At 42.3% G+C, this 14,615-nt stretch overlaps 1 protein-coding gene across 6 annotated transcripts in view; it reads right to left on the bottom strand.

Annotated features, from left to right (window-relative positions):
* The window catches only part of syne1a (spectrin repeat containing, nuclear envelope 1a), a 130,121-nt gene that overhangs the window by 53,470 nt on the left and 62,036 nt on the right, over positions 1-14,615 (bottom strand). For all 6 annotated transcript variants that reach the window (XM_030404807.1, XM_030404806.1, XM_030404809.1 and 3 more), the window contains 11 exons: positions 13,593-13,775; positions 13,012-13,155; positions 11,629-11,784; positions 10,548-10,712; positions 9,108-9,280; positions 8,769-8,922; positions 8,386-8,529; positions 7,748-7,912; positions 7,249-7,566; positions 6,228-6,383; positions 2,662-2,832 (listed from right to left, as the gene is read on the bottom strand). In XM_030404807.1, the coding sequence (XP_030260667.1) occupies positions 2,662-2,832; positions 6,228-6,383; positions 7,249-7,566; positions 7,748-7,912; positions 8,386-8,529; positions 8,769-8,922; positions 9,108-9,280; positions 10,548-10,712; positions 11,629-11,784; positions 13,012-13,155; positions 13,593-13,775 (1,929 nt within the window). The remainder of the gene's footprint in view (positions 1-2,661; positions 2,833-6,227; positions 6,384-7,248; positions 7,567-7,747; positions 7,913-8,385; positions 8,530-8,768; positions 8,923-9,107; positions 9,281-10,547; positions 10,713-11,628; positions 11,785-13,011; positions 13,156-13,592; positions 13,776-14,615) is intronic.

Raw genomic sequence — 14,615 nt, 5'->3', positions numbered from 1 at the left:
CAGTGCCGACAGCCCTGCCTTATGACCTTAATATGAGACACTCAGTACATCTCAACTCTCACAAATCTGTGCAGTTAACATGTGAGCTAAAATAAGGAAGCCTGAGATAATTGCCATTTGCAGTAGATTTTGTTCCGCATGACTCATGATCTCCACTTCATATTGACTCATCTTCTCTCATGTCACACCTGACTGAGTATCCATCCTAACAACACTACTGGTTGTCCACATGTTGAATTAAATCTCTTCTAGGATTCTGTTGAAAACGGCGGTTAGTTTATAAACAGTTCTCCAGAATCAGATTTGTGCATTTTAGATCCATTTTCGAATATTTGATGAACCATTCAAACCTGAATGAAAACACAATCACAGTACAGCTTAGTTCAGTTCAGTTCAGTTCAGTTCAGTTCAGTTCAGTTTAGCATGTAATTGTTCTTGAGGGACAAATGAATGACTGTAATCACAGTTTGGTGTCACTATTTGTCTTTGGATGAAATTAGCCACTGATAGAAGGCTGAAAACCTGCTTAGTCTCATATATCACTGAATAATACTAACACTGTGATACAGGAGTAGACAATCTGTTGAACATTATATATGAGGTCATGAATACAGTGTGCCATATATTCTGTGAGCTGTCTTGTATCATGTCGGACCCAATTATCCATGTCAAGTGTCTTGTGCACCCAGCAGCCATAAGTAATGACTACTACTGATTCTGTTTCTTATTCTGCAACAGTCCACAGGCTCCATTATTTATTGCAATTCATCTACGGTGGCACTGACAACCACGTTCATCAGTTAAATTATCTACTAACAGAAACAGGACATGAGTAAGGTGACCCTGTGTGCAGCAGTTAACTCTGCTGTCGTTGTCGCTCTGCTTTATATGTATGGACTGCAGCAAACTGCAGCACAGAATTTTATTGTATTTCATTGTATTCTGCAGAGGCAGCGATCTCATTAAAACTGTTGAGCCAGAACTGTTTTGTTCTAGTGCCATTTTTTAATGTCAACAACATGTATCATTTCATTTAGCAAATGAGACGTTTAAACATGAACCTGTTTACTTTTACCTTTAGGAGAGAAACCATGTGTGCACCACAAAGCAAAGGGGGGGGGGGGTTAAATTTATGAAAAGCCAGTGATATTCAAAAGTATGGAAGGGGAAGATGAGGCAGAATTAATTAAGAGAAGAAACCCTGTAAACAATTTCCTTCGGAGCCAGTGAGTGTAACTTTTTTGAGGACTACAGAGGAATTTAATGATGACTGACCATCATAATCCATCATCAGATCACAACACTTAAATTTTCAGAGCTCTTAATGAAGTTACTGCACATCCCTATCTTATGGAGGCAAACACAACTGTATGACTTGTGCTTTTACAGTTACAACTCAGTATAAAATGAAGTCTAAATCCAAACTAATGGTCCTTGACACAGCTATTGACTACTGGTCTTTCTGTCAATGCACAATCATCCCAGCTCATTGAAAGGCCCTGCAGCTCTCACCGCAGGAGAATGAGTAAGTGCTGGAGGACTTGTGTGTTATCTGCAGTGCTGGAAGGACACATGTGGTGACAGCATGTCTTCAGTCCCTGTGCAGAGACAGAGCATCGATCCCAGACGGGGATTACTGCAAAGCCCACACCAGATGATGTATTGTAAATGTGTGTCTGTAAATGGATATGTGTGCAAAGAAGACAAAGAAAAATGAGATCCAGTGATACATGAAGAAAGGCAGTGGTAAAAAGAGTCACAGAGGACTGACAGGTTTGAGAGTTTGCTGCAGCTTGTTAGTTAGTACTTGATATGAAGCAAGCGCTAGAGGAGAGAAATGTGTGTGTGTGTGTGTGTGTGTGTGTGTGTGTGTGTGTGTCTGTATGTGTGTGTGTGTGTTAGCGAATGTGTGCGTGATGTGAAGCGGTAAGGGCACTGCATCAATTACAGTGTCTGTGCCAGCAGGCTCCTGACACCGGCGCTTCTTCATCCTCTGCTTCACAGTGGGAGGTCTCTCCCTGCAACCACGCTTCCTATAAAGCGGCATCCGCTTCGTCTTCATAAAAGAGCCGATCGATACACACATACTCGTCCAGTCCTCTAAATACTCGATATGAACTATGCCAAGCAAACGATAGAGGCTATTTTCTTTTCATTGCAGTCTGTGCATGCTGGAGCAGGGCTACTTCTCTCCGATGCCTATTTGACAAACCGAGCACAAAGTGAGTTTCTTTTCTTCCAAATATTACAAGCACACTGAACACTTTGTTAGCTTTACAGGTAGTTCATGCATATTTTACTGGCCAGGCATATTGTAGCTGCCAAAATGATCTTTACACTTGATGTTACTAGCAGATACCATATGTTGCTTGGCAGAAACAAGAATGCACACAGACATTTTTGCTGGCTTGGATATTGGACTCAAATGAGTTTGCGCTCAGATTCTCCACTACAAAATGAAGTCTTGCTAACTCATCAATTTGCCATGGTAATACCCAACGTCTGTGCTGATTTATTGCAACCTGTTCAGGGAGATGCATTAAAGCGCTTCACAGCACCTTGTATCCAAATGCCTCATTGACGAAAAACGTGACTGTGAAATTTAAACTGTCTAATCACACTAGTAAATTACACTATGGATTATGGTTGGTAGATAAATACCTCTAGTTTTTTCATCTTCTTCTCCATGGCCACACGGTCCAGAGGTTCTGAACTGTCAGTTAACTCAGTGAAGCTTTTCTGAGTGGAGCTGAGCCAGTCGGTGAAAGACACGCAAAGGTTCTCAGCCTCCTCGATGCTCTTCAGCTCCTCTTGTAGCTGCTTGATGATGTCCTGAAAATAATGATAATATCGTGAGTGTATACATTGCGATAAGAGAAGGCATAAGAAAATGTAATTCTACAACAAGAGAGACTGAATAAATATCTGCACATCCGGTATTGGCATCCTTAATCTGCAAATATGAGTCAGAAAATGTTGGCATATCACAGATCCAATATTGTGCATCCCCAACATTCTGTACAACATATGACACTAAAACTCACTTTACATTTGTTGCATGTTTTTGTTGTTGTGGAGGGATTTTCTGTAAGTAAAATGTGCAAAGAAGATCAAATTACAAAGCAGGTTTTGTATGTGAGGTTATATTGGCAGTATATAATTGCTTTTTATTCAACTTGGAAATTAACCCCATGACAGTGTTACCCTACCCCATTATATCCAAGCTTGAACATAGAGGTGCATAACCTCACTTAACACCTGCTGCCTTCTTGATTCAGGGGTTAAAACTGTTAGAAGGGCTATATTTGGTCAGGGGAACATTCAGCAAACATTGTCTGTATCTCTTTCTTTTAAAGTGTGATGTGCCTCAGTAGTCTTGCTTTGGCCACCAAGGACCAAAATCTCTCTGATCAACCATCAAAACAGAAAAGATCTGTTCTCCCCCTCCTCAGTCATCTGCAGAATGTCAATAGCTTCACTACAAGGTGAAGAGGGGTTTTATTTTTTTGACGCATTATCCACTTGAGTGAGGTTTTGAGTCGATAACACCATGAGGATGGAGAGGGTTTCTTGCAGGTTTGACACATTATTCACTCAACTTGCAAATCCTGTGGTGAGAGGCTCCAATTAGCTGATAGTGCTGAGTGCACACCTTTTTCTGACTAGACAGAGGTAACAGCTTCCCACCTCGAGCACATATGGCCCCCACTTGACGCAGTATAATTACAGGCATCCATGGCATGAGAGGGATGTTATGTGTCTGCATACATATGCATTGGCATGACTGTAAGTATACACATTCTTGAGTCAATTTTGAGAGGGGAAGGAAGAGGTGTGAGGGTACAAGAGACATAGAAAAAAAGTGAGGCGGAGTCGCACGTAAACTCAGATGTGTTACTGAAGGTGTTAAAATCAATGCAGCACAGGCAAAGCTTTTCCACTGCTGGTGCCGGGTGTGAGATTGCCTTCTGTAGCGTTTAATTACAGCCTTAGCCCCAGACCAGTGGAGCCCCATTGATTTTCCTTTAGTCCCCCCCAGAGGAGCAGACAAATAGAGAGGCTGGATCTGAGTATACACAGGCTGGGCTCACAGGCATAACTCTCAAAGCTACTTCAATGGGGTGTAACAGAAACAAAGTCCAAACTCTCACTGGAGCAAATTCCATGGTGAGAGAGCATAACCGTGCCCACTTCAGGCAAAGACCCCTATGGCACTGCACACAACTTCTTTATCCATCACTGAGATGGCATAACGCAGAAGTAGTTAAAACTGTAAGGCTTTATGGTCGGCTGTTCTTAACTCATGATGACAGGAGGATATTTTCCAGGAAGATCTTCTGGTGAACAGGAAATTGAGTATTGTGTGTCCGGACTTCCTGATTAACGGAAGCATTCTTATAGCTAATAAAAATAGTTTTGTTCAGCATACAGTCGAGCCCGAAATTATTCATACCCCTGGCAAATTTTGACTATTCTTACTTTTATTCAACCAGCAAGTTTATTTCTACCAGAAATGACACAGGCTTCTCCAAAAAGATAATTAGACCATGTACAAGAGGAATCACTGTGGAAAAAATATTTCTCAGCTTTTATTTACATTTGAACAAAAAGTGGCATGTCCAAAATTATTCATACCCTTTGCAAACTGTCACAGTCTATGTGAAAATCCAAAGTACCATTGTGGCTGCTCACAAGTCAGGAAAGGGCTATAATGCCATATCTAAATGTTTTCAAGGTCCAGTGGCTACAGTGCAAAGTATTATTAAAAAAATACAGGACATTTCACACTGTGGAAAATCTCAGAGGATGTGGTAGGAAGCCAAAAGTGACACCTATGCTGGCCAGGAGCATAGTGAGAGGTGAAAAAGAATTCAAGGATCATCACCAAGGCCATCCTGGTGAATCTGGGCTCTGCTGGTGGCAACGTCTCAAGGCAGACATTCCAACGGACACTGCACACTGCTGGGTTCCACGGACGCAGACCAAGGAGGATGCCACTTCTCCAGATAAGGCACACAAAAGCATACTTGGCCTTTGCAAATGCTCATCTGGACAAAGAAGAAGACTTCTGGTCTTCTGTTTTATGGTCAGATGAAACCAAATTTTTTTGTTTTGTTTGGCCACAATGATGTATCCTTCAAGGAGAAGCCTTCAACCCTAAGAACACCATCCCCACTGTCAAACATGGTGATGGGAACCCAATGCTTTGGGGATGTTTTTCAGCCAATGGACCAGGGAGCCTAATCACAGTAAACGGCACCATGAAAAAAGAGCAAAACATCAAGATTCTCAACAACAACATCAGGCAGTCTGCAGAGAAACTTGGCCTTGGGCACCAGTGGACATTTCAGCACAACAACGACCGAAAACACACAGCAAAAGTGGTTCTTTGCAGTGGCCCAGCCAGAATCCTGACTTGAATCCAACTGAGAATCTGTGAATGGAACTAAAGATCAGGGTGATGGCAAGGAAACCCTCCAACCTGAAAGAGTTGGAGCACATCGCTAAAGATGAATGGGCAAAAAAACCAGTGGGGACATGCAAAAAGCTGGTCAGCAATTATAGGAAGCGTTTGATTGCTGTAATAGCCAAAAAAGGCTTTTCTATTGATTATTGAGAAGGGTATGAATAATTTTGGACATGCCACTTTTTGTTCAAATGTAAATAAAAGCTGAAAAATATTTTTTTGCACAATGATGCTTCTTGTACATCGCATCATTATCTTCTGGGAGACGCCTGTGTCATTTCCAATCAAGAAAAAACTTGCTGGTTGAATGAAGTTCAAGTCAAAATTTGCCATGAGTATGAATAATTTCGGGCTTGACTGTAGATAGCATAAACATTGAGTATAACAGCTGGTGACATAGGTCACAGTGCTCTCTACATGCTTATGTCTTTAAAAAATCAGGTCATACAACGACATTTACATCCATAAGTAGTTATAAAATAATCCAAAAAAGGACTGGGATGTTATTATTTCACAGATTTCTGTTGATTTAAGTTTAAATCAATTCTGAGTACACCTTTAACAACAAATTCTCCTTACACATGAAAATATAAAACGTCATCATTGGAGACATATCTGTCTTTTGGAAGAACTGATGCTTGCTCTAAACAAGGAATATTTACAATCAAAATAGTTCTCTTTTAAAAAAACAGAAGCAAGTCAAGAGCATAAAGATATAATATATGGATCATTGAACGGCAGACAGTAGAAAGTGCCTGACCTGGATGTTGAGCAGCAGGGAATGGTAGCGGGCAGTGAGCTGGGTGGCAGTGACACTGACACGACTACTGATGTAGGTTTCCTCCAGAACCTGCTGGGCCAGAGAGGAAAGGCCATCGACCTCTCCCTGCCGTGCAAGCACTGCCTCAAGACACCCCTGTTCAGAAGAGACACCAAGAAATGTATAATTAGCCCCATTCCAGTTAAATTAGGTCTAAAATATTCATATTTTGACTCTAAATGATCTTTTGATATAAAAGGGCAAACATGGCTGTAATGGGGAAAACAAGAAAATAACACAACACATCACAAACAAGATATGAGGCCACAGGGTCTGTATTCATGTGTGTGTTCCTCTTGAAGAAGGGAAGGAAAATACTGAGACTGACATCCTGAAACCGGCAGGAAGTGTGCTCCAAAGGGAGGAGACCCAGGGAAATATTGTGTCCCCTGCTGTTTCTTTCAAATGCCTGGTGTGAGTGGAGTGAATGCATAAGTAAGAAAAGTTGTGTGAGGCCCTTGGATGCGTCATAACTTTCATTTAGCTTTTAATTTGAGTTTTGAGTGCGTAGGTTGATGAAATATTTTGGGAACCGTCTTGATGTGACAGTCAAAAAAAGAAATCCGATTAAAAAAAAACTTTTGACAGGATTCATTCAAAGCTCATTTAAAAGTTTAATTTAGCTCTTTGCTATTTAGGGCCTAAAATGACTATAGAGAAAAAGTGTATTGCCACCCAATACTGAGTAAAAAAAAACTGTGTGGTCTACAATACCAGTGGAAGAATAAAGACATTTGCAGAAAATGTTACAAAACAGGATAATATGCAGTTAACGAGAAAACTTAACTTAAATTTTAACTTGTGTTTCAAGAATGTCACAGTGCTTTACAGTTATGTGTGTGTGTTGTCTTCCTTGCTTTTTAGCGTGAAACCACTGAACCTTGCACAGAACATCAAGAGCACATACTGTATCTTATATGGACTTAAAAGCTCTTGAGCCAAAATCCTCTCTCTCTCTTACCTGGAGTTTCTTCAGCTGAGTCTCCTTGGTGGCTCTGTCTGACCTCCGGTGACGTCTGATGTTTGCCACCTTCTCCATCTCCTCCAGCCACTGGGCCAGGCTCAGGAACCTTTGGCCCATCTGCCTCAATCTGCTCAGTGTGGAGCTCAGCTGAGTCTGTGTCTCCTCCAGGCGGCCCTGGTAGGCTCCCCACTCCCGCTGAGCGGTGTCCAGTGCTCGGTCCTCAATCTGAGGTATACCCCAGGGTATCACTCTCTCTCTGCTGGTCAGCACAGAGGAGAGCAGAGACTGGCCATTTGAGCAGCGTTCCTGCAGGAGCTAAAAATGTAAAAAAAAGGAAAGAACAAAGAAAAAGTGTGATTGAGATCGGTGTTATTAAGACTCCAAAGTGCTCAAGAGTGGGCAAGAAAATTCTGTATATGAGGACATATTTCCTTACATTTGTTCATCACCTGTTCAAGACAATTACATTATGGGCAGCACTTCACAGCATTAATACCTGTAGCTGTCGCAGTGTCTTCTCTAGTGTATCAACATTTCCCTCTGGATGAGACAATGAGGCGAGGGTGGCTTGTTCCTGCTCCAGCCAGTCCTCAAACACATGTAAACCCCTTTGATATTCCTGATGGACCAGCACCAGCCCTTTGGCCTTACTGACTGCATTCTGCAACACAACAGATTGGAGACATGAACCGAAAGAAGCTGTTTATCCATTCAGCATAACAGGAGGAGTGGACAGTGCAATTATGTGATCACAACCATACCGGTCATTTTGACTATTTAAAACTTGCAAAACCCAAAAGACTACTGTGTCTGGAAAAGTATGATTACTCACAAGAGTACTGATTTCAAATGAAAACTGAACTGAACTACATTTCAATATAACATATGAGCAGTTAAAATGTATGTAATGTGCTCTGAGCCTATACATAACATCCCATAATCTGTAAATCTGTAAACAAGACAGTGAAACTTTTGTAACTAACTGTTTATTAGACAAGTTACTAAAATGTTCAACATACACGTCACACTGAAAAAACATGTCAGCACTAGAAAAATATTCTCAAAACAATCATTTATTATTTAAATGCCCACAGAGGAAAAAATAAAGCCTTATGTTGTTTGAACTGTAAGTACCTTGGCCTTTTCTTTGAGGGCGTTGTATCTACACTGCAGCTGCTGCACCTCCTGCTGGGTAGTGTAGTGTTCAGCCATATTGGACCCCTTTGTGGCGATGGTCTCCAGAGGACTGCTGTGACTCAGTACTTCTTCATAGAGAAGCTGGAATGAAATGAGAGCCGACATTCAGTGGAGTAAATGCCACTCTGCTAGGAGGCTCTGGGGTATAAATGACTGTATGGCGCTCCATATAATCAAAGTGGAAATTACATTTTAAAAGAAAGTGTAAAAGTTCTCGAAGCAAGAAACAGGTCAAACTGAATATGACATCCAAAAAAAAATAAGTTTACAACATCTAGTCTGGCTTTTTAAGGCTAGCTATCATTAGCAAGACATGATACCTTGGTCTTTCCCAGGTTAGCAGTCTTGTCTCTCATCTCAGAGTACTGTCTGTCTGAGCAGCTCAGCGTCTCATCGACCCGGTCCATCCACAGCACAAACTGACCCACGTCCTCCTGGTAGCTGGTCCACTGCGACAAAGCGCCCTCCAGCTGGCTGTTACATCGACATAACAATGTTAACACACTGAGTAAACATAAGACAAAAACACACACATACAATGTGCATATAAATCTAATTGGCCTTGTAACCTTTCAACCAACTGAAATCCATCAAGTGAAACTAGACAGCTCCCAGACCCATTTATCAACTGACTTGACAGATTGGTTCATGATCACAACCTTTTACACTGAATGGAGGCAGAGAGCAAGGAGTCCCAGGAGTCTTTGAGGTCCTGGATCTGTTTGCGAATCACTGGCACGCCCTCAGCTGAGGTGTTCCGCTGGACTGCTTCTCCCCGTGTCAGAAGCATCTTCAGCTGGATCTCCCTTTCCTGACGAGCAGCTAGTAAAGCCTACAGATAGAGGTGAAGGAACATACAGAAAATAACTATCTGAGGTCTAAAATAAATATCAGTGCACCATCCGATAACTAAACTGAATTATTCCTCTGTGTTAAGATACTGCTGCAGTGATACATTTGGTATCAAGTTATACATCAACTGGTATGATAACAATACGTATAAACACACGGAACTATTATTGTAGTATCATGAGAAATGCGATCCAAAACGAGGATTGCTGCCATTGTCATGACCAAGACATTTTACTAAGTTAGTATAGCTTGTGTGTCCTTCATCCAGATTTGGCTATAGGTGAGGTTATAGCTGATTCTGTCACTTTTGAGACAATGTTAGTCTCCTTAAATCACTGAAAATTCAACATGACCAGCTGTAGGAAATGTATTGAGGGGGAAACATGAACAGCTTTTGTGTTTTAACTAGGGCTGAAAAAGTTAACATCATAATAACAGTTATGAACCTCGGCCCGCCCCGTACTTTGGGAAATCAGGAAGTAGTGCAGCAGTAATGTTGTGGATGGCAAGTAGAAAAACATGGATAAAGAAAAGGCAAGTTTAGCTTCAAAGCCCTGCCAGATGGTTCTCGTGACAAGAACAAGTTATTTGCATTTAATGTCAATGTGAATTGAGTTACCATGAGAGCACGTCGAGTCTCAAATACCAATCGCCGGCCAAACCCACAGCTAATGCAAAGCGTCTTCCTCCCCCCTCTCAGAACACGCTGGATAGTTTGCAACGGAGATGCCTGAACAACTCTACATGCAACAAACTTTCAAGTGATAGCTAAATGGGTGGCTACAGCTCGCAGGCCGATTAACATTGTATAGTTAACGTTACAAGCGTAAAGTTGGACACTATAGTGTGTTAATATTACTAAGGAATGTTTAATTCAGGTCAGTATGCCCATTTGCTGTTGCTTGTTGGCCTTGTTTGAGCATGCTGTACCTTTTAAGTTATTCTAGAGAATACAGGACAGTATTTTTTGATTGTTTTGGCTTGTTGCAATAATAATAAACATACATTTGCATAAAGCAAGCATATTTGTCTACCCCCATGTTGATAAGAGTATTAAAAACTTGTAAAAAAATATCCCTGAGAGGTTCATTTAGAACAGATAGGAAATGGCGATTAATTTTTGATTAATTGCGAGTTAACTATGGACAATCATAGTCGCGACCAGCATTTTAATCGATCGACAGCCCTGCTTTTAACCAATAACCCACTCTTTGAAATATTTCCTCAACCTTCTTGTCCCTCCTTACTTCCAGCTGTAACATCCGGTCCTCTAACACGCCCTTGTCAGTGGTGGTGGAGATGCAGGTGTTGAGGACCCTCTGAGCTTCACACACCCAATCCTGGAGCTCTTTCAGGCCCTGAGAGAAGAGGCGGTGCTCCCCTACAATACGATCAATCCTGGAGGCCTTGTCCTTTAGAGATCAGAGCACAGCACTGTAAACACTTTCTTCTATTCTCTGCATCCAGTGCACAACAACAGTACCGTCATATATTTCTGTTTGCAATAGAAATTAGAGTCTTTCTTTTCCCTCACATTCGTCTCCAGAGACTTTTCCACCCACACACTAGAACACAAACATAAATCTATTTTGTTTGCAGTCATTGCTTCACATCTTAAACATTAGTGTAACTGCAGAGTGAAGACAAGCAGAGCTACAATAACAATCTACAAGTGGCAGTTTTAAATTATTTCATTCCTGTTTCCATGTCTGGCAGGGAAGAAGACCTAAAAATAGCTCTCCACCAGCTAGCCGGCAAAGAAAATAAATCTCATTCATCATCGTTGGGGCACTCCTCACATTGTCCTGAGGTAAGACAACTGTGCTTCGCGGTCAGTGTAACGTTTTGCTTGCAGCTGTATCCGAATTAATCTTAAGAGTGCGACCAATATAATGAGAGCTTCAAAAAGGTCAGACCCTCAAATGCTGACATGTTTCAGCACTGGATGAAAGGTGAGCTCAGCAGCCTTGGCCTTTTTTATATTGATGAGGCTGCAACTGCAACGACCTTTTGGAGGTGAAAGATTACTGTTAGAAGATTACTGTGCTCATGTAAATTACTATAGATAGAAACAGACACTCTCTTGGGGAGCAATGTTTTTATCCAAGACAAGCTGATTACAGAAACCATGACTGAAACGCAACTGGGGAACAATGCATGACACAGCAAATAAGACAGAACAACAGTTAACAACAAGGCTGGAGTGAAGGCTCCTTAGTTTAATCCATAGCAAGGCACAGCTCAGCATGCTGTAGCATTTCTCGAGCACAGATACAGTAAGGGGACAAGAAAGAGGGTGGTAGGGTTACAGGGTGGGAGCAGCGTTACCTTGGTTAAGTTGCTGAGGGCTAGGTACTGTGCTGACAGCTGGGACACACGGTGGACGAAGCCCTTGCCGGCTGCTTGTCCCTCCCAGAGACGATGAGCTCTTTCCCTGAGCCTGCCCAGCTCTGCCTCCCGACTGGCCATCTCCTCCAGTACACACTGGGCCAAGCATCAGGCAGGAGGAGGAGGAGATGGAGAAATAAAGATGAAGGAGCGGTAGGATGTGGGTAAGCACAGTTGGAAGGGCAGGGTTACAAGTGACAGAAGAAATGGAGCATATTAGAGAGGTTTCGTGTAAGCGCCATGAAATTTTGAGTCAAGGGCAAAATGAAATGAAAGGAAAGGGAGGCGTGAGGGGCCCATGGGGGGGACACAAAGACGGGTCAACATGTCACAAGAATAGACAGGAAGACATAAAAATACACAAAAAAGGACGGGGGGGGGGGGGGAAGGCACATCATAAAAAACAGCATCAGCAGTATTTCTCTTGATGTTAATTTTTTAAATAGATGTACGCTTATTCAGTTAGAAACCATAGCACAGAACAGGAAGAGGAGACAAGCCTGATAAGATACTGCAAAGGCAGGGGGTACACTTGTGAAAAGGTAAGGAGGATTTTGCCAATAGAGGTTCAGACAGTGAAGCCTGCATGTATTGTATTATACTTGAAGTGCTGGGGGAAGAAATGTAATTGCTTGCAGGGCCAGACAAAAGGCAACACGGAGAAGTGCTTCAGCGGGCGACAGAGTAAATACAAAAATAGCAACAACGATAAGGGCAGAGCTTTGAGATGGGCTTGATATATTTTTTTCTCTTTTGTCAGTTTTATCTTTTTAACGCTCCGTGCCTCTCTTCCCTTTTTTGTCTCTGCCAGACGTGGCGGAGGCTGTTATCGCATCTTGAAAAGGGCCTTTTAGCCACGCAGCGTTTCAGTTGAGACAGAAGGAGAATTAATTAGATTTCTGGACTTTTCCTCAGACTATTGTGTCAAGACGCTTCTCTATTTTTGATCCAGTGGTGCTCGACAAATGTAATTAGGTCCTTCTCTTTTCCCAGCTGATTTGAGATTGTACTTCAGGGATGCTTATCTGATGTAGGGCTACTGTACAACTATTTAGTATCCCTGGAAAATCTACTTAGTATTCCAATTTTAGTGTAATGACATTGTAATGGTGTAATGCAATTTAATATAAAAGGGTGCCTATAGTATGGATTACAAGGCAAATTGTATAATTAAAGAGCGTCTATTAAAACTAGGAGACGGACCCATGAATAACCACACTGATTAGGAGTAAAAGAAGTGCTTAGAGGAATCAGAAATAGCGGGTTTCAGAGCCACAGACAGGTGTAACTGTGTAAGGTTCATGATTTTGGGCTCCACAATACCTGCAGTTTGCTGAGCTCCTGTTTCTTGGCTGGAAGGTCATGTAGCCGAGCACTGCTCTCCTGAACTCTGACCTCTGTGCTGTTCAGCCAGTCCTGCAGAGGCTCAGCACTGGCCTCAAACTCTGTCATCTGGGACTGCAGGTTCTGCAAATGTGACACTTAACTTAAGTCCTCTTTTAAACTGATTCTGCACAAACTGATACTATTACATTTATTGGAATAATGCCCTCAGTAAGGGGACAAGGCACAAAAAGTAGGACCATTTTCTTTTCTTTTTTTAATGGAAACGTGCACACAGCACTGTAACAATAAAGTATCAAAGTATCAAAACATCTGACAATCTTACTCAGAAGTACTTCTGAAATACTCAAATCATTCCTTTTGACATAAATCATCTGTTGTCAGGTAAACAGACACAAACATGCACACACTGTACACTCATCTCAGTCTGGATTTATTTAAACATCCAAACCACACAGTTAACAGTTAACTACATAGTCCTTCTGAAGTTGGGATTTCTTTTTCACTTGAGACCTTAGCCAACAGAAGCACCATCCAAACAAAAGTAAATGTTGACCAACCTTGAGTGCATCCTCCCTCATCTGCAGGTTATTCATCAGGCTCTTCCAGTCTTCTCTGGCGTTGGCCACCTTGGCCTTGATTCCCTCCACTCTGTCTTTGGACACGACTGCCATCAGCAGCTCCCCGCTGGCTCCTACTGTACTCAGTCTGGCCTGGCCATGCTCCCTGTCACTCAAGAACTCCTGAGGGGATACACAGACAAAGACAAAGGAACTGTGACTGTTTAACACAAACATACACACAAAAGAGAGCAGGGTTGAAAAGCGAAAGGAGGGAGAAAAAAAGGAAGAAATGGACTGAGTGACAATCTCCAACTTCTTTTTGTCTTCTAATTCTGACGCAATGGCTGTGAAAGTGAAATCAATATGGCGACTCTCTCTCGGTTTTTCAGCATCCCAGAATCTCACTTTACATTGTCAGAAGCAGTAATTAGACCGCGCCATTACCAATTCCATATGCGTGGGCAGAAGGAGGCGTCTGACCCAGGGAGGCGGTCACAGATAAGGAAAGTCAGTGAGCTTGAAATGTGTTGGTTTTTACATAGCTCCTCTGTTACCACCCACAGAAAATGTACACACACACACACACACACACACACACACACACTTACACACCCCTCCCTCAGAGCTGAGCCGATGACAGTAGCGCAGCAGGGACCACTCCACCATCTGTGCAGTCAGCACATCACTTACACACACTACAGCCTCAGCTTCATCACACATGTACACACACATTGGGCACAGTACAGCCACACATAAGCGTAGAAAGTCTGTGTTGCGTCTCTCTGTGCCTTGTGCCGCGTGTGTCTCTTTATTTTCTCTCTCTCACCTCTGTTCATTCACCGTCTTTTCGACACTTACCACCATTCTCCCCCTGCCAATGTAACTGTATACCACCAATTAAGCGTGACACAATGGATGCCCCCAGCCCCTCCCACACTGGCCCTCCTGGAGGTCAGCCATGTGGAAACATTGTTCCACATTCCTCACCAAGTCAATAATAAATAAAACATGACCGACTCT

This window comes from Sparus aurata, chromosome 22 (genome assembly GCF_900880675.1).
Source record: "Sparus aurata chromosome 22, fSpaAur1.1, whole genome shotgun sequence".
Classification (NCBI taxonomy): Eukaryota; Metazoa; Chordata; class Actinopteri; order Spariformes; family Sparidae; genus Sparus; species Sparus aurata.
This window is presented reverse-complemented; position numbering and strand designations above follow the sequence as displayed.